The sequence below is a fragment of the Protopterus annectens genome, chromosome 6.part0 (genome assembly GCF_019279795.1).
Source record: "Protopterus annectens isolate FY-2018-M chromosome 6.part0, PAN1.0, whole genome shotgun sequence".
NCBI classification, from domain to species: Eukaryota; Metazoa; Chordata; order Ceratodontiformes; family Protopteridae; genus Protopterus; species Protopterus annectens.
In genome coordinates, this window is record NC_056737.1 from 844,838,184 (window position 1) to 844,859,358 (window position 21,175).

Below are 21,175 nucleotides of genomic sequence, written 5' to 3' on the forward strand. Positions count from 1 at the left end.
ACACAAGGTACTTGGTTTGCTTCTCACCTTTGGTATTTTCCCTAAGGACAGACACAAGGTACTTGGTTTGCTTCTCACCTTTGGTATTTTCCCTAAGGACGGACACAAGGTACTTGGTTTGCTTCTCACCTTTGGTATTTTCCCTAAGGACGGACACAAGGTACTTGGTTTGCTTCTCACCTTTGGTCACTGCCTGGTTATTGGCTAGGCAAGCAATAGTCTACAGATTGATTTCTTATTATTTATATATGGCTCTATGAAAAGCAAGAACTGCTTTCTACACTCCTAAAATACTATAGCAGCTGAAATACTACATTTATGAACCTCACCATGGCATTTTAAAACAATGTTGTTAATAAAGTTTACGGCAATTTGCACTGATTCGTCTTGATGTTTTAATTCTTGGTTGCTCTAAGACAGTTGAGATGAGGTAATGAATGATGATATTGACAATGCTTTCCTGCTAGTTGAATCTAGGTTTCAATCTATAGAGATTTCATTACTAAACCTCAGTTAAAAGACTGAATCTGATGTCCTTTTCATTCTTCCTAACTAATGGGTTCAGATCCATCCTTGGATCCCACTCAGCCACATACACTAGACTTCTGATCCAGCTCTTGAGCTCCTCCCTCTATCCATAATGCTCTATCCCATCCCCATTACCTCAGATGTCATTTGCCGCCATCATGCTTAGACATAGGTTCTGCTCTTGAGCATAAAAAGCAGTTTTTCTTCTAATTGCTAATTGTTAAAAATTGTATATAGTTCTTTCTTAAACGTTGTTAGTCTTTTCTTATATCCTCCCTCTTAGCGGTCGCTGGCGTTAGGGATTTCTTTCACCTTTCTTTGACTTCTACTAAGTCGTAGTAGTTTTCATAGCATTGTTGATACTTTCTTTTACCTGTCAGGTATTCTCTATTTTTCTATTTTCATTTTGCACCTTTTCCAGGCTGTTTTGGCTAACAACTATCATTGTTTTATTTGGAAATTTCTTCCGAACAATTACCCTTTCTTTCCAAAAAAAAAAAAAAAAAAAGTTGTTGTTGCTATTACTGTTATTTTTCTTAGTTTAGGAGTTGTTCTCCTTTTAGCTATGTTGGAGAAACCAACTGGATTTAAGTGCACTTCTTGTGGGCATATAATCCCAAACTCAGATGCCCATAAGAAGTGTGTTTATTGTCTGAGACTGGACCAACTTAACATAGCCTGTTCAGTATGCTCTACATTTAATCCGAGAGCTTTATCAGACAGGCATAATAAACTAATTCTTTTTTTACTAAACATTTTTTTATTATTTCAAATAAGATGTCTTAAGAAACATTACATGAAATATAGATAAATAACATATTTACAATTCTAAAACATTACTAACTTCAAACCATTATATAACTATTTACATTGGTGTCTATGCAAATAACACTGAAATTTTATATTATATAAAGTTAGAAACATAAGATGATATATCTTCATCGATCTTTTCGAGTATTTCCAGTACTTTCATCCAAGAGTAATAGTAAGAAGTAGATCTTTTAGTTCTGTTCTTCACTGTTAATATTTCCATGTGAGCAACTGTTGATGTTAAATTCTTAAATTCCTTGAACGTAGGAGAAGCCTCATTTTTCCAGTGTATAGTTATGATTTTACGTGAAATTGCCAATAGTGACCATAGGATTTTAGTGTCTTTTTTGGTACACAGTTTGGAAAAGGAGAATTGAATAAAATTAAAGACTTTGTTAATTGAAAATTATCATTATAAACAGTCTGAAAAACAGAAAAACATTTTCTGCTTTAAAATTCTTTGTTGAACAGAGAATTAAAATGGCAGCTTAGGTTGAAATCTTTTATTTCACCTGGCCTAAAAATGAATATGTAACAATCAAACCAGTTTTAATAGCTAAAGCAGAAAATGATTTGATGCAGTTTAACAGCATTGATATATTCATTCATATAGTTTTTCACAATTTTTAAATACTTTTATAATCTACACACACCTTCATAATACATATGTTGAATAAATTCTGGTTTTATGAGAATTGTAGTTAAAACATATTTTGTTATAATATATTTGGTTACTTAGCATGAATAACATGTATTGTATATGTTTTGTTTTAAGTAATGAACATAGTAATGTGCAATATTTTTTTAAATATATGTGGTCTCTTTAAATACTAATTAGTATGTATTTATACAAAGGTATATATATATATATATATATATATATATATATATATATATATATAAAATGAGTAGCACTTTTGTATTTATCTGAAGAAGTCTTGTTAGTAGATGAAACGCTCATCTGTGGTTGTTATAAAAGAACATTTAGCCTTAAACAGTGGCCTGGATTCTTTTTTTACATATTTTTTACAATTTATAATTTTGACTTTGTCAATTTTTGTTATTAGGTCATTGGCAACGTATATTCTATCAATTCCAGAGTTAGTTCTATATCTGTGAGAATAAAATGAGAAGATTAGTGAGTCTGGTTCTGCAAATTTGTTTATATCTTTTAAATATAGTGCATCTATAAATTTTAATAGCACCTTGGAGATAGGTTGTGTTCTTCTTTTAGATTTAGAATCTGTATCTTTTTCATTTATTATACAGTTGAAGTCTTCTGCCAATATCAGGCTACCCTTAGTTAAATGAATTATCTCTTCAAAGTGCTGTTTAACTGTTCTTAATCCTAGTCCTGGAATCCAATATAGATTTACTAAATCATAGATTCTCTTATTTAACTCTATTGAAGCTAGACAAAACATACCTGATGTATCTTGATGAGTAGTAATTATTTTAAGTGTTATAGTTGAGTTGCGAAGTAGTATAGCTACTCATCTTTTTTTTGTTTTATATTGAGAACTTATTAGTACTGTGTAATCATTAATTTTAAGTTGTTTATATCTCTATCTAATAAGTGTGTCTCTTGTAAGAAGACTATTTGTGGTTTATGTAAGTTTATGTATTTGAATAGGCTTCTCCTTTTATTACTATTATTTAGACCATTAATATTTATGGATAAACATTTCATTTCCTAGTTTTGAGTTTGTTTTATATGTGAGTTTAAGAAAATATTGTTTATTCTTAGTTCCATCTTGGATATAGAATTCAAAAATGTTTTTCCTGTATGGTTTTTGAATGTTTCTGAGTGACACCAAAGTGATAAATAAAAAAAAAGCACTTCTAAACTTGTAATTCTTAACCTTAAAAACCATTCCCTAGCACTATGAGGTAATATACCTCCTTGTTTGGTTAGTGAATCTAACCAAACAAACTTTCTACCCTTACAAATAATATTTGGATCAGTTTCTCTTATCCTCTTAGTTTTAAATAAAGATAATTAAATAATATATTAAGATAATCTAATCAGCTAAAATATATAAATATATTATTTACTCTTTATCTTATTGTAATTCAATAATACTTATTTCTAATCAGGTTTCAAAAAGGTATAAAATATTTAAACTAAGGTAGTATCATTTCAAAATAGTTTAGGGTATTAATAAACCTTTTCTCATGTTCAACAATATTATTAAGAAAAATATACAGGATTATACATTCTGTGGAATAGAACAATTTGCATATAAATTGATTATAACTACTGTAATGACAATAGGATTATAACATTATAAGTGCAATTTATTATTCTATCTGATTAATGCTGAAAAAAAAAAAGAAATCCTCAATAATTGTAAAGACAGTAAAACCCCCAAGATGTCCCTAGGGTAGAAGAACAGCTGGTAAATATGGTGTAGACATGGGGTGCTGGGTTTTGGCTCAAACATCATGTTCTAAGAAATAGATCAGATTCACTATTATTTAGTGAACAAAGGGCCACTTATTTAATATGAAAACTTGTGTAGTGTAAACTAATTCATCATATTAATACATATGGAAAATGTGTGCCTTTTTAATTTAACCTTTTCAATGCAGTCGCTGTTACTTTATAAAAAAATATATTATATTATATAATATATTCAAAACTAACAGCTGTTTTCCAATTCAGATAGTAATACAGTAATTAAAGTGTTTAAAATGTCAGCTATCATAATTTTACTTTTTCAGTAGTATAAGAGAAAACAAATGGTTAATAACATTAACCAACTTCAATAGATAAATAATAAATAAGATGCTTTTTGCACAGTATTGAGTAAAATCTATAACTGTATATTGCAGACATCAGTTGTAAGCTATTACTGACATTACTGTACAATACAATACCTTTGTTGTGTAAGTGTTTTTAGACTACTCAAGTCCGAAACCAGTGTTTAGAGTAGTATTTGCAAAGTCACATTGGAACAAAAACATGAATAGTTCTGAAACCACATCATATTTCATGTTTAACATAAACAGGAATGCAGTACAATGTACAAATATTAATACAAAAAAACAGGAGTACAAGGCGACAGAACAGTATCCTCATAGACTAATCTCCATACTGAACCAAAATGCACAGCAAGCAGTATACACTTTACCATGCTGAGCCAAAGTACAGAATAGGCAGTTTTCACTTCACCGATTAACAAATTCAGTCTCATATAAAATTTGATTTTGGCAATAGTGAACATATAGATCAGAGTCGGACTTTGAGAAAACCAAGTGAATATGTCCCTAGATTACATTCGTTAATTGATACATTTTCCCAGTTAGTAGAGGAAGATCTACATAAAAATAATTTTAACAACAGACACAGGAAACGGTATGGTAATTTAAATCCAAAGCTGAGAACAGCTTTAAAGATGTTAAGATGTGACTGTAACGGGATTATTAGACCAGCTGATAAAGGGGGACCGGTGGTGGTGATGAACAATACTGACTATGTTGAGAGTATGGAGAATATGTTGAGAGATCTCCGGTTCTATAATCAAATATCATCTAGCCGTGTAGAAAAGTGTATTAATGAAGTCTCCAGCTCCCTGATGGGTTTAGTTAGCAATGGGATGATTAATGATCAGTTATATGGATTTTTTCTGGTTAAAAATCCATTAATTCCAAGTATACAGGGTATGCCCAAAATCCATAAACATCCTTCCAATCCACCAATGAGACCCATTGTTGCAGAGAGAGGTTGGGCAACTGAGCCCATTTCCCTGTATTTGGAAAGTAGACTTAGACCAGTTGTTGATACATATGGCCACATTTTAAAATATACAAAACAATTTCTTTTGATGCTATATGATAATATGTCACCTCTACCTGTTGATCTACCATACTGGTTAGTTACCCTGGACGTCCAATCATTGTTTACTATGATTCCTAATCATGAAGGTATTGAATGTATATGCAGGTGTTTAGAATTAGATTCTAATTTTTTAGCATCTTCTATAGACACTCTTTGTAGGCTTTTGAATATAGTGTTAACCCACAATATTTTTACATTTAATAACAAGGTCTACATTCAGAAGGATGGCGTAGCTATGGGCACTTCTTCTGCCAATAGCTACGCCAATCTGGTGATGGCAAATTGGAAGAGGTGTAGTCTATTTAAAATGGAGAGTTTTAAGAAACATGTTAGGTTTTATGCACAGTTTGTAGATGACCCCTTTATGGTGTGGATGGCAAATAAACAGGATCTGGATTTTTTTTAGGACAGGTCAATTCTTTGGTACCATACCCTAAATTTACCATGAGTGCTTCACTGGTATCAATTTCATTCTTGGATGTACTTATTCAGAGACTTCCACGTGGACTATTGAACACGGGGGTCTATCGCAAGTCATGCTATAGAAATTCTTTGCTACACAGAGGTAGTATGCACCCTAACTTTGTATTTAGGAACATAGTGAAAGGACAGGCGATGCAGGTTTCCTGCCTTAATCCTACTGAACTTGGTTTTCAAAATGTGTTGACTAATCTCCATGACCAATTGCTTGATAGGGCCTATAGTGTAGAAGAGATTAGAGAGGGCTTCAGTGGAGTAGATGCACTGAGGAGAGATCGGGCAGCACCGTATTTTATGAGCAGGGATGTTATGATAACACACAGTGATAGTGTAGCAGAGAGGACAATGAAATTTAAGGACAACACTAGGGTCTCTATTTATTACACACAGGATGTAAATGAGATCAGAAACATCTATTTTAAGCATTGGGGCATTCTTACTGTTGCTCCAGTGATTCGTGACATTGTGGGTGATACGCCCAGGTTTGTTTACAAGAATCATATGAACCTGCATAGGATTTTATGTTACCCCAATGGACATAATCATGATATATACAGGTTTAAATCCATTACTAGACCTTGCAGGAAATGTAATTTTTGTTGTTTTATAGATAGCACTGCAACCTTTGTACATCCTGTGAGCCAACAGTGTTACCATTTCTATGCTGAGGCCAATTGTAACATGGAGCATATAGTTTACTTAGCTCGCTGTACGACTTGCCCAGCTTTTTATGTGGGCAAGACAGAGAGAAGGCTTCGAGACAGGGTTAGAGAGCATGTATATAATATTTGTATTAAATCTGATAAGAATGCCCTTTCTAAGCATGTCATAGAGACATCTGAACAGCATGTCTTTAAGTTTCTTGTTATACAAGTGAACTCACCCTCAATAAGAAGGGGTGATGTGATGAATTTTACTGAACATTGTGAGGCTAAATGGATTGTTAGGTTAAGGGCAGATAAGGAGCCAGGCTTGAACGATAGAGTACCTGTTAGACCTATGCTAAAAGGCAGGCGAATTAGGATTTAGTATTTATATATAGTATGTTATTCATTTTGTTTATGGCAAGTTTGTATTATCTATGTATTTTAATAATATTATGTATTTTTAGTTTAGTTATGTTTTTAAATATATTTTTAGAGACATTGGATTAGTTTTATAAAGCTTTTGATGTTTAACAATGAGTATACAATGAACAAGAACTACTTGCTCTTTAATTTTTAATTGTTGACTAATTGATTGGGAATAGGAAATGATGTCAACTTTTTACAGCATAAATAGTTTGTTTCAAAAGTGTTGTTTTACATTGGCTTGAAGAAGCCCAGTCAGGTGAAAGCACTTGCCATTTTTCTCATTTGTCGAATAAATCTACATTTTTTGCATCGAATGAGGATTGCTTTGTGCCTATTTATATGAGACTGTATTTGTTAATCGGTGAAGTTAAAACTGCCTATTCTGTGCTTTGGCTCAGCCTGGTGAAGTGTATACTGCTTGCTGTGTGTTTTGGTTCAGTACGGAGATTAGTCTATGAGGATACTGTTCTGTTGCCTTGTTCTCCTGGTTTTTTGTATTAATGTTTTCGTATTTTTATGCAGGAGTTTTTACATTTGGGTAGCGGTTTTTGATTTATTACAATGTACAAATATATTAATATTTCTTTACTGGACATTAAATATATTCCTCTGGGTGCATTCTTCAGCTTTTCAAAAACAATTCCCATGGCTGAAGACAACAAGATCAAAATTTAGATGTCTCCCTTATCTAAGAGACTGCTTACAGTGTTGTTACTTGTTTGGGAGTTTTGTTGTTAACACTTTTAACAACTTTCAGAGGGACTTTGTATAACCAAAAAGACACAGTGCAAAGGTAAAACTACAGTGCATTTGACCACAGTTTCCAAACATCTAGGTAAATCGCATATTATCTCTTACAGCTAAGACTGAAACTTAACCAGTGAGTTTATCTGCTGACAATAAATGTTGGGAATATAATTTTGGCTTACTTAACACAAGTAATTTAACCTTATGATTGAATGAAATTTTAGAATAAAACAGCAGTTTCTCATTATAGTATTTAAAAAGTAAACTGGAGAACATGTCAAATAATGAAAGCTGCTAAGATTTAAACTATTATGTCTGATAATGTTGCAGGTTAAAATTCCTAACCTACTTTGCAGTAAAAAGACAAAATGTATTTAAACTATGGGGTAATACCTTTATTAAGTCAAAAAGGTGATTAAGAAGCTTGTTTTTTCCATGATATCAGAGGATAGCTATGGTGATCCATGCACTGCAAGAGTATGCTTTATCCTGGTATTATGATTATAAACCCACTACTTGACATTCCTCCCTGTACACAAGAAGTTGGGGCTTGACATGAGGCTTACACAGACTGACCCTCGCCAGTTGGCCCCTAAAGGGTGAAGAAATATACTAGGCCTGATTGTGAGAAAGCAACTTTGAACACATTGCATTCAGGAATGACCATGTGATATTCAATTAGTCAAGTGAAACAATTAAACAGAAGCTGCAGCTTAAAACAATGCAGTCAATTCATGTAAGCCAGAAAATGTTTTTCATGCCTATGAAAGTCATCTGAAATTATTTTTTTTTTATACATTAGAAACGCGTTTGCATTGCAAAGATGCCATTAGTCAGTCACTGTGATCACATGCACAGCAGTAAAATAATGAGCAATTCCTGTACAAACTACAATTGTACCACACTGCATATTTAGTTCAGGCATGTCAGGGAACTTTCAACTGTGGAATGCTGTTTATGAGCTTCTTTTCAGTAACAGAAACCCCAGCATAATATTAGGTTCTGCAGCAAGCTGGAAACATGCTATTATATCTGTAACTCCTAATGTTATAGAAAGATATAGTGGTAAAGGAGTTTATGGAATTGTCTAGCAATTTGTAAAACAATTGTGATTACATGTTTCTCTCTCCAAATTGTCTCTCAGAAGACAGTCTATGTTGTTCCGATAAGTAAAGCTTAAATAGGGTGGTTATGTAACATGAAAGCATGTTTAAAAAACATCTGGATATATTTAAATGAACCACATATATTATTTCCGTTTCAGTAGAAGGAATTTAGGTTCCTATATCTTTAAAAGTGAACTGAGCTTATTTCCTGATTAGAAGTCAATTAGATAGAGTCAGGGGATGACGTACACAAGTAAAAGCGTCAAGCAATAAGGAACTCGAGTTTCTAATAACATTCGTGGTTGTTAAGTTGTCTCGAGAACCAAGTGGGAAAAGGTATGTGTTTTTCTCTTTTTTTTTTTTCTTCTCTCCCTTCGTGACAAGATCATGCACTGTGCACGCGAGCACTCTAGTCTGCCGTTTAGTGTTCACATCCAAAAAAAATTGCATTTTAAACATGCTATGCCATATTTCTTTGTAAGATAAAAGATAACAGGATATCCAAGTAACTTAAAAGTGTCATTCAACTCCGGATGTCCGGAACTACAACACATTCAGCTTATAGCCGTAAAATATCATTCACAATAAATTTTGCACTGCACTATATTAATATGTGCAAATGGGTCAAAGACAAAACACCTTTTAAGGCTATTTAAAGTAGCCTTATGATACATTTAAACTGAAATACTTCATATCAAAAACAACACATTCCTGCCCAGCACTACTGTTTACCCAAACAGGGACATTTTTAAGTTATAGAAAGAAATGTCAGAGATGTAACTGATAACAAAGTATATAACAGCTATTACTATACCTATTAAGCCATATAACCATGTACTGAATAAAACATTATAAGTTAATGAGGACATTATATGTTGAGAAAAAGAAAAAAAAAGAACAAAGTAAAACTAAAAATAAAAAATATAAAAATTTGAAAACATTGTTATGTGTTGATTACTCTGATTAAGGAAATGAAAATAATAGATGGATAATAATGAAAAATGAAGTAATGTTTAAATTATGTTTAATATATTAGTGTGATTTGAGATAAATGTATTGGAATTTATATTAACTTTAACATTTAACGTATAATTGAAAACAGTACCTGTTTCAGAGTGACTTGAAGACAGAAATAACTTTTCTTTTGTTATTTGTATTATTATTTAAACTTTTACAGAATATAACACGTAAGATTATTTGTCCTTTAGTTTCTTTTTCTTCTGCTCAACAGTTTTCCAGCTATTTTCTTCAGCATTTCTCTTTGGAGTACTAATTGCCCAGTCCATAGATTCTTCTTGTGTTAGGATGTTATTGTTGGTAAGGTATTTTATTGCTGAATCTACTGTTTCAAAGACTTTTATTCCATTTGGTAGAAAAACTCTCAGTCTTGCTGGAAATAAAAGATGGGTTTTCAATTACTTCTTCTTCAAGGTTTTTGTTATTGGCAGAAATTCTTTTCTTTTTGAAACCACCTTTGTAGAATAATCATCGTCAAATCTTATTAATGAATCATTGTATTTGATGGGAGAATTTGCCCAAGCATTTCTTAATATAAAATCTTTATCTTGTGTAGAAAAAATTCTCACAATTATGGATCTCAGATTGTTCTTAATTGGAGAAGAAGTATTTCCAGGAGCTGCTAGTGATCTATGCGCACATTCTATACCATATGAAAGAGCTTCAGGTAATTTTATTACATCTGGTATCCAGGTGGTAAGAAAGTTTATCATCTTGTCCCCTTCAGATTTTTCTGGTAGACCATACATTCTAATATTATTTCTTCTTGTTCGATTTTCCATATCATCAAGATTTTCTAGTAGATATGTGTTCTGTTGAAGTAAGAATTCAATTTGTTGTTCTTCTATTTGGACTCTAGTGTCAATGTCATTTAATGACTGTTCAATAAGTGATATATGTCCTTTCTGCTGAGTAAACTTTTCTTGAAGCTGTTCTAGTTGTTGTGAGCACTTTTCTTTAAAAGTATCTATTTTATTATCCATCTTGTCAATTTTTATTGTAAGTTCCTGTATATTTGTAATACAAGATGGTACATCTTTTTTGAGAGAAGAGTCTTGGGCTGAATTCCTTAGATGACTCATGTTGCGAAGCTGATATTGATGCTGATTTCCCAGTAATTAATTTGACAGGAATTATTCAAGTTCTGACAATGAAAGTTTTCCTGTAGATGCTCGGAATTATTAGAAATTAGTTAGTAATAAATATCTCTTCAAATTAAATATTATTTTGTAAAATTCCTGCCAGGAATTGTATTGAGGTAAGAGAGTTGAAATGAAGTGCAGCTATCAGTTCAGCATCCTAGCCACGCCCCATTCAATAAACTAATTCTTAAAGGTTTACTTTCTGCTTCTTCTGAGGCTCAAACCTCCTCAAAGAGTTTTAAATCTGTTTATTTGGAATCCAGAAAAAGGTCTCCTCAGAAGTCCACAAGGGCTTCATCTGAGCCAATTGAAAAGGTCAGAAAAATCTCAGATCCAACCTCCTTGGATCCTAAACCTCTTGGCCTTCTCTTGGATCCAAAGTCATCCTCAGACCAGAAAGAATTATTTCCTATAGTTATATCTCTCTTGCTGTCTACTTTTCCTTTGGATCCTAAGTCCTTGGATCTGAGAAGCAGTTTAGCTCACAGAAGCCATGCCCCAGAGTGCACAGTAAAACCTATTTCTCCTTCTCTGCCCAGTTATTTCAGACTCTGAAGAAACATTCTCAACCCCCTTCAACAGCATCATCCAGATCTTCCAGAAGTCTGTCAGAGGCAGATGTGGATAGGATGATGCATAAATTTCTCAGAGCTCAGATCCAGATGGAGTCCTCCCAGCTCCATCCCCTACTGGATCTGTAAGTGTGCTAAGCATTCCATTGTTTCTCCTTCTCTAATCTGACCCATGGTTTCAGAGTCCCAGGATCTGAGATCTGCAAGAGTTTTGGTGTTGGATCTGAGGATAGTCTCTTTCTCCACTCTGATGATTTCCTTCACTGGCTCTGCTCCAACACTCTTGGATTGGAGCAGGTCTTGGAGCCAATATGTCAGTGCCAGATCCCAGAGGTTGGGTTCATCTCCATTTTTGTCAGACCTGTCCCTCCCTCTCAGAGTTTTGGCCCTGGACAGCTCAAATCCAATTCTCCCCTTGAGACTCGGATTTGGGCGTGGCCCTGACCTGCCTTCTTTGGAAGCTTCACCTCCGAGGAGGGAGGAAAGGGTTTCCCCTGGTCCCTTGGCATTCACAGTGGTAGAAAGGACTTTCTTTATTCATAGAGAGAGCCATTTTCTCATGTCTTGGATCCTATCCTCTACCCCTCATTGGCTTTAAGCTCTGAGTCCATCAGATATACTCCACAGGGACAGCCAGTTCCAGTTAGGCTCCAGACAATTCTGCTACAGAAACACTCCCTCTCTTCTGATACTTCCCCTGAACATCCCACAGAGAAGGTTACTGGGAAGAGGACATATAAGAGGAGACACATAGACTCCCCCATGGGTTTTTTCATGGAATACACTGATTTTGATGAGGGAGAAGGATCCACCAGACCACTACCTGATGATATCTCCTTTGGAGATATTCTAGAAATATTTAAGCAGAAAGGTGGCTAGTCATCCTAAACTCCTCCTCTTAAAGAATCAGTGTGTTCCTGGAGGCTTTTGGTGCTGTACTATCTACGTCTTGGGGGATCTCCCTGGCAGACAAACTAATTGACTTGATTTCCTGCTGGGCATGGAAGGAACTGAACACTGTTGAGCCCATACCCAAGTGCCCGGACATATTTTTGGCCCCTCCTTTTGGATCACTCTCACTGGAGCAAAGGAGTCCCTGTTGATGCTATGGTGGTGGTGGCAGCCACAAAAAAACTCTTCTGTCCATCCACCGAATAGGGAGTCCACTGAATTAGACAGATTTGGAAAGTGAGTGTTCGCTTCAGCTACCTTTGTTTTGAGGTCACATAATTATTTGACACATTTTAGTAGGCTGCAGTAACTATGAAAATATTTCTCTGAGGCCATGGCTGCTGAGGATTTCACAAGGACTTCCTCTCAGCTGGCCACTATTTTGTCTATTTCAAATGCGTTAATGAGGTTAATCTCTCATACAGCTGAGTGTACCTCATGAACTGCCAGTTCAAGTATTGCCATAAGGAGGGATGCCTGGATTCATCTGTGTGACATTGCAGAGCCCTTTAAGATGTCTTTTATTAATGTCCCTTTGATGGCACTTCCTCATTTGGGCCATAAGTTAAAGATTTGCTTACCCACAGTGAAAAATATGGAAAACCCTGTCTGCTGTAGAAATCAAGTTTTCTACCCCTTAATGGACCTTCTCTAGAAACCAGAGAGTTGGTAAGAAGATGTGGTCCTGTAAATCTCAGGTGTCTTTCCAAGATTCGCAGGGGGATAATTCCTTCACAGACAGATGAGGAAGTTTTAATGGTAGATGTCACCTCAGAGGCACAGGAGGCTCCCAGAACTAGGGCTTTAGAGATTCCTTTTTAGACAGGCTCTGTCAGTGCCCCTGAAGCACTGCCGACTGCTCAACTCTGGAGGCAGTTGAGGGTTGATTCTCTTTGCACCTAGATGCCTGGAAAAATACCACAAAAGATTTATGGGTTCTAAGAATAATATCCAGTGGTTACTACATACCTCTTTTTCTTGTCAGAGAAAGTAGCTTCACAATGTTCTACCCAGTAAGAAGAAGGAAGCAGCATAAGAAATAAAAAAGCTGCTAGAAAAAAAGAGTCATGCACATGGTCCCACCTGACCAGACCAGATTTGGAACTTGCTCACACTTCTTTTTAGTGGCAAAGAAAACAGGGGACCTCAGACCCATCTTGGATCTAAGTAGTTTGAATCTGTATGTTAAGAAGGCAAAGTTACGAATGGTTATGGTTCAGTCCATCCTGCCCCTTTTGCACAAGGATGACTGGGTGTGCTCTATAGACCTTCAGGATGTGTACTATCACATAAAAACAGACAGATTGCATCTTCACCTTTGGCAGTGAGCCATTCATTACCAATTCAGAGCTCTGCTCTTTGGACTCATCACAGTCCTCAGGGTGTTTACCAAATGCATGGCAGTAGTGGCAGTTCACTAGAGGTTCAAAGGATTCCAGGTGTTTCCATATCTAGATGATTGACTCCTCACTGCCCCTCCAAGTATCACCTTCAACAAGCCAGGGACTATTTGCTCCACATTTACAACTCCTTGGGCATTTCAATCAATCTTTGCCAAATCACAGCTTGCTCCAGTTCAGAGCCTGGAATTCCTTAGAACGTTTCTAAACACTATGACTCATGTGGCATCTTCACCTTTCTACCGCATTGCTTCTTTGAGACATCAGGTTCTGGATATCATCTCTCATCCTTCTCCACCAGCAAAATTAATGCTTCGGGCACTGAGGTCTATGTCAGCTGCCATAGTACTGCTTTTCTTAGCATGCTTCTTTATGAGGATTCTCCAATGGACCCTAGCTGTTCAGTGGTCCATCCTACATCAGTGCCTGTCTTTTCAAATAAAATTCACCCCAATTTGCAAATGCCACATTCATTGGTGGATTCAGTCCAATGAGCTCTTTCTGGGCAGATGCTTTGTTCTTCCAAATTCAGTGGCCACAGTGACTGTGGATGCTTCCCAACTGGGGTGGGGGGGCATTTCCTGGGAAGGATGGTCCAAGGCATGTGGTCCCCCCAACAGACCAAATTGCACCAACTGGGGTGGGGGGCATTTCCTGGGAAGGATGGTCCAAGGCATGTGGTCCCCCCAAGAGACCAAATTGCATATCAATGTCCTAGAGATGAGAGCAGTCTTTTTAATGATGCAGGCATTTCAAGAATCTTTCCCTTTGGAGACTACTGCAGTTAAGACAGACAACATGTCAGTAGTTTGGTACATCAACAAACAAAGAGAAACCTGATCGTACCCCCTGAGCAGAGAGGCCATGAAAGTTTGGGAGTGGCCGATCTCTTCAGACCATTTTCTAACTGCGATGCACATTCTAGGGAAAACCAATACGCTGGCACACAAACTAAGGAGATCTATTCTGATGCCTCATGAATGGTCTCTTAATCATTCAATAGTGAATATGATTTTCAGGCATTGGGGCCAACCTTGCTGCAACCTATTTGTCTCTCCTCTCTTCCCCTCTCCTCTCCTCTCGACAACAAGTGCAGCAAATACTTCACTCTGATCCCCCCTCAGGGGGAGTCAACGAGAGATGCCCTGCTTCACGCTTGGCCCTTGTGTCTCATTTATGCATACCCTCCAATCCCACTGATTCTGAGACTGTCAGAAAGCAAGCAGGCTGAAGAGCTCAGTAACCCTCACTACCACTTTCTGGCCTCTGCAGATTTGGTTCCCCTTCCTATGGCCTCATCTTCGTTATCCTCCATGGATACTGGAGCCTTGTTAGGATCTCCTATCTCACCCAAAGGTGATTTAACATCCCAGGCTTCTAGCCATCAATTAACCACAGTAATACTTAGACAGTCAAGGCTCTCTTTCCCAGTTCACAATATTATTTTGGCTTCTCAAAAACTTCCACCTAGAAAGTGCATAAGAGCAAATGGAATTTATATTTGGGCTTCTGACCAAAACATTGACCCCTTTTCAGCCCCAACTTCTGCAGTTTTTCATTTTTTTTACAACCCTTTTTAATGCAGGGACCAGTTTTTCTACAATTAAACTTCAGTTGGCAACAAACTCTAATTTCCATTCAGGAACTAAAACTTTCTCACTGGCTGCTTCCAGATTGTATAAAGCCTTTATAAAGGGCATTTTTCTTCTCAAACCTCCAATAAAGGATTTCTCATGACCTTGGGACCTTACAGGGGTTCTTCAGGGTTTAACTAAGAAACCTTTTGAACCATCAGACAAATGTGATCTAAAATTTCTATCATGGAAAATGGTCTTTCTGGCAGCTATATCTTCAGCTAAAAGAGTTTCTGAACTCCAGGCTCTGTCAGCAAAACCCCCTTACATTTTATTTCTACATAAAATTATTTTTTATAAAGACAGTGTTTCTCTATGGGCTAACCCTTCCTTTGTGCCTGAAGTCTTTTTTTCCAAATTTTTCCAATAAGAGAAAGCACATGCTACATCTCCTTGATGTACGCAGATAACTACATTTTTATCTTAACAGGGTAAAGCAGTTTAGTTAGTCACATCAACGTTTTGAATCTTTTTCCTCAAATTTCCTGGGTCATTCAGTTTCTAAACTTACCCTAGCTAAATGGATTACAGACCGCATTTCATTGATTTTTTCTCAAAAAGGCTTAGTCTTGCCAAGACCTCCCCTAGCTCATTCAACTTGATCCTTGGCTACTTTTATTTCACATTACATGTTGGACATCATATCTAGAAATAGAGCCTCCTTTGGTTCGGCAGTGCTCTGGAATATACTTCCATTAGGGCCCCTCAAGGTTTACGTAGCTGGGGACTTAGTGAGGAAGAATGAAAAGGACAACATCAGATTTATAGGTTATGTACTCACCATAACTAGGTATCTGTGTTGTTCATTTTCATTTTTCCTCACCTTCCCTCCCATCCATCCCCATTCCTTGATTTCTTCTGGAAGAACCTGTTGGACTAGGTTTGGAAACTACTGTTCTAGGTTTGAGCCCTATCTTTAGTTCTGTGTATCCTTTCTCTCTTGAATCAAGGGGAGATTAGGCAGCAAACCCGATCTGAGGAAACAGGGATGGAATACTGCATTATGGATACAGGGAGGAGGTTGAGCGCTGGATCTGAAGTCTTGTGTATGCGGCTAAGTTGGATCCGAGGATCGTATCTGAACCCATTAGTGAGGAAGAATGAAAATGGACAGCACAGATGCCTAGTTATGGTGAATACATAACTTATCATTTCCTCTAGCACTTCGTATAAGCAGAAAGAGGACTTCTGCATAATGTTTATACATACATTTTTGGTATATATGGTTTTGATCTTATTAACTGATGAATTACTATTTGTCATGTACTTTCTATGGAAAATTAATGAAGACACAATTGTTTCTTCAGCCTTAGGGCATGGCCTCAGTGGGACCAGATAACATCCAAGGTTGCTTATTAAACAATCTAAAACAGGTCCTGGCAGACCCACTTGGCATTCTCCTTTAACCATAGTCTGAGAACTGGCTTTGTTACAGCAGAGGGGAGAACAGCAACAGTAATCCCCTTACATAAAGGGGGCCATCAACTGACCCTGTGACCTATAGCTTATAAGTCTAACCAGTCTCATCTGCAAGGCCATGGAAAGAATCATCATAGACCTTATTAACAAGAACACAGGCGACCTTCAAACTTTAGACCCAGTACAGTCTGGCTTCATTAAGGGTAGGTCATGCTTATTAAACCTAGTAGTGTTCTTTGAGAAAGTCACCAAAGCCCTGGATGAAAGTAAGACAGTGCATACTGACTATCTTGACCTGGCCAAGGCTTTTGACACAATCCCACACTCAAGTATCATTAAGAAACTCTCCCAGCTGGGGATTAACCCTTATGTCACTATATGGGTAGCCAATCAGCTCACCAACAGAAAAAATACTCTCAAAGTTGGTGACTCCACCTCTACCAGTAGACCCATCACCAGTGGTGCACCACAAGGATCTGTGCTGGGCCCTTTACTGTTTGGAATCTATATCTTGGAAGTCTAGGCTAAAATAGACAGCCTTCGGTTTACCAAGTCTGCTGATGATTGCAAATTGGGTGCAATCATCGAGCCCCCCAATGATGTTAACATATTACAGGAGGGGCTAACACAGACAAATGACTGATGCCAAAGCCATGATCTAAAACTAAATAAAAAAAGTGAATTATTATCCCTTCTGGCAAAGCAGAATTCCCTGCTAATTACAATATTGACAGCACCACCCCTAAGTTCAAACCCAGTGGTGCGAGATTTGGGAACACAGGTAGATGGCAGTCTGAACTTCGACCACCAAGTTTCCACAGTGATAAGGAAAGCCTTCTGTGTTGCACATCTTCTAAATAAAGGCATTGCATCCTGGTCTAAGGATGTTATAACTCCACTGTACTTGACCCTCAGACCATTAACAGAGTACAATGCTCACTTCTACATGTACCTCACCAGACACCTCCAGCAGCTGGAGAGAGCACATAGGTTTCTCACCAGAAAATACAGGGCCTCCAAACCATGACTTATGTGGACAGACTGATAACCCTGTCACTGTACTCTGTATTGTACAGGCTGCCTACATGGCAGTCTATGACCGTGTCTTGATGGATATGCTGCACATCCACAAGTCAGATGGCACACTAGTCACTTACTCTAGGGATCTTAACCTAGCCTGTGACATTAACTAAATATGCTGGACAGACAAATATATCTCCCAGAGATTGATGCTACTCTGGAATAAACTTCTAATTTACGTGAAGCAGACCTCCTCACTGACCCTCTTCAAGTATAACCTGGACGAACAGATGGGAGACAGCAAATTTACTCCCAGGGTGGCACCCATGACTCTCATAGACAATGGTAGTTAGTGTTTATCATAGACTTGCTCTGCAAATCACCTCCATCTAACCAAAATTTTTTCAAGGTGCACTCTGGTATTGGCTATTTCTAATCTCTCTATTAGTATAGACAGCACCATTTGTGTTATCAGAGAACATCCAAATCCTTTGCCAAAACTAAAAATAAATAATTGAGCTTGAATTGGGCAATCACACTGCTAAAGTGCACGAGCAAAGGGTATTACAATAAGCATTGTAAAAATCTGACTCAGAAGCATTGATAACTTTTATAGTTATGGGCCTACATTATTTGGCATAAACATTTGCTCACATGTCTTCCAGTTTCCTCTTTGTTAAAATGTTAAACATAGTAATGTAGTGGGTACCACCATAAATATGACAGATGTAATTTCTCATTCTTAGGCCAATTTTTTTTATTAAATGAAAGTGTCAGTTTTATCATATGAAAAGTCTGTCAAAATAAGAGGTAAATATTTCCACTTTAGTACATGGGAAAGGGCCATAAACGAACTTAATAAAAAGAGATTCAAGTCATCATGTCACAGACAGACACATTGCACCTGCTAATAAAAATTGATGTTATAGTGACACTGAGCACTAATGTTTACAAAAACATGTTTTGTAAGTGTCAAGCCTTACAACACCATAGCTCTAAATATAGCAGCTCTAAGATTCCTAACCTCCAAAGTAAGAGAACAATCTCTCTTCCACAAGATACAACAGCTTCCACAGTTACTTTAGTGGCAAACTTCAATGTTTTTGCCAAAATATAAAAGCATGCAATAAATGTGGCACCAAAGAAACCACCATGCTCAAATTAAAAAATAAAATGTCAGTATGGAAATGAGAAAAAACATTTATGGTCACCAAAATCACAATCAAGTCTTCAATTTAGTGATTTAACCATGTAAGTTAGGCATCCCCTCAGTATTTAAACCTGAGACTTATACTGAGACCATTACTACTACTGATGTCACAAATAAATTTGTGTGATTGGCAAGTGCTTTTTAGCTATGTAAGCATTTAATGTGGTATGGTCATGTATACACTCATGCAGTACCTGTTACTCTTGGTGTAATACAGGGCAGAACACATACTGTTTTGCTCTACTAGTCTCTTCAAATGCAGTCACATATTGGGTGTGCATAATCTTATAAATTTGAATATTGAATGTTTCTCAAAGGTAGATTCAAGGTGTATGAAAACTCAACTGATCTTTCCACTTCTGGATCAGCATTTAGTGATAAATGTTATAATATTTTTCTACCACCTATAGAACAGACTGCATTTTATAATGTCAGCAGCGATCTGTTTTTCATTTAAAAAGTTTGTGCTCAGTAAAATTGTTCTTGGCCTTCCCCTTTAACTATGAAGCTATGAGAATGCCAGATTTTTGGCATCTTTCACACCATCGGATGCATTTTTTCTTGTATATATAATAAAGTAAAGCCATTACTTAGTGAGACATGAACATTTTACATTTAGTCAACCAAAACTTCTCACGGTATCCAACACCACCAGCTGCGAGTTATAAATTCATTGATACAAAACACAAGATTATTGCAAAAGATGTATAATTCCTGCAAAACCATGAATACTAAAACACATGGGTACTGCAAAAGATTTATAATTCCTGTAAAATAATAAATACAAATCACAATAAAAGCTTATCTGCCTAATATAATTAGAAATTTACTGGAATATGAATGTACAACAGATTCTGTTTAGTCAGTGTTGCTTTAATTCCCTATCTCACCAGATATTATAATGAACATTCTGAAGCAAGATTTTCTTTGGACAAGTGGTTTTAATTTAAGTAAATTAGGAATTAGCTACTTAGGAATTAGACATTGTGAATGCAGAGCCAAATGTTGGGAAGAGGCAACAAAAATAATATATGCCATTACTGAGAAATGCCACATGCCATTAAGTTCTTTTTTTCTGCATCACAAGACTGTTCAGAGCTCACATTTTAATATATTTTACATTTTTGCTATGTCAAAATCCTTCTTTGAGTTTTTAAGCTTATCTTTAGTAACCGGCTATACATGATACCCTGCAATGCATAACTAGGCTGTTAAACTAACTAAAGATAAAATAGAGAAATTTAGCTAATACCAATATATAATTTATTACACGATAAATTAAAGAAAATAAATTATTAGGTACCTCAATAATATCAATCGCAAGTTCACTATGGTAGGAGCCATTTAGCTTTTCTGGAATATTCCCTCTTTTCCATTCGTCTTCTTCCTGTTGTAGACTTTTATGCATCCACATCTTTGAATCTTCCTGCAAGGGATTTATACAGATGTTTACTTTAGCAAGCTGTGAATAGGTGATTAAAATGCAAGCATGATTAACTAAAACACTGTTAAATTGTTTTAAAGCAATATCAAACATTTTATTAATACATTCTTCAAAGGTAAAACCATCCTTTACCAAAAGGAGCTATAATTAATTTAGAACATTTCAAGGAATAGAACTTATTCCTCCATGTATTCCAAGGAATGCCATGCATGAGATGTAAAGACATTTAAACACTGACAGCTAAGCACAAAGTAAAACCCTATCATAAATTGTCTTTAAAAAAAAATGACAGAGTATGCAAAGAAAATCACTTCGACTTGTTGATTTTTTTTAGGAAGGTGCCCATATATCATTAAATAAACTTAGTTTCTCAGATCTGATAACCTGAAGAGGGCATTCTACTCATTCATGCTTCTTAGCATATCAGGGCCGCAAGTGTAAATCTAAATGTGCGAAATGCACTCCAACTGGAAAGTTTTTAATGTTGTTGGGGAAAGGGTAACGGTATTTAAATCTAAATAGGGCAACTGTGCAGTCTATACCCCCACACTTAATATAACGACTGTAGGGTCTCTGTAACTCAGGGTAAAAGGAGTAAGGTTCTATCCCATTCTCATATCTGTACTTACAACTAATTAGTTCTAGAGCAGTGAGAATAAGAAAATCACTCTCGCAGAAGAAAGTTTCAGGCAATGTGGAAGGAAATCTTCCAATTAAAATTACTACAATGGAATAATACTGTTCTTTTGAATGAAATGATTCCCCCTTCCTTAAAATGCCA

The 21,175-nt window shown here is 36.2% G+C and overlaps 1 protein-coding gene across 1 annotated transcript in view; it reads right to left on the reverse strand.

Moving 5' to 3' along the window:
* LOC122804575 (tumor necrosis factor alpha-induced protein 2-like) overlaps nucleotides 1-21,175 on the reverse strand; it is a 572,021-nt gene that overhangs the window by 206,008 nt on the left and 344,838 nt on the right. Inside the window, exon 7 of the mRNA XM_044074523.1 lies at nucleotides 20,254-20,376. Coding sequence (XP_043930458.1) covers nucleotides 20,254-20,376 — 123 coding nt within the window. The remainder of the gene's footprint in view (nucleotides 1-20,253; nucleotides 20,377-21,175) is intronic.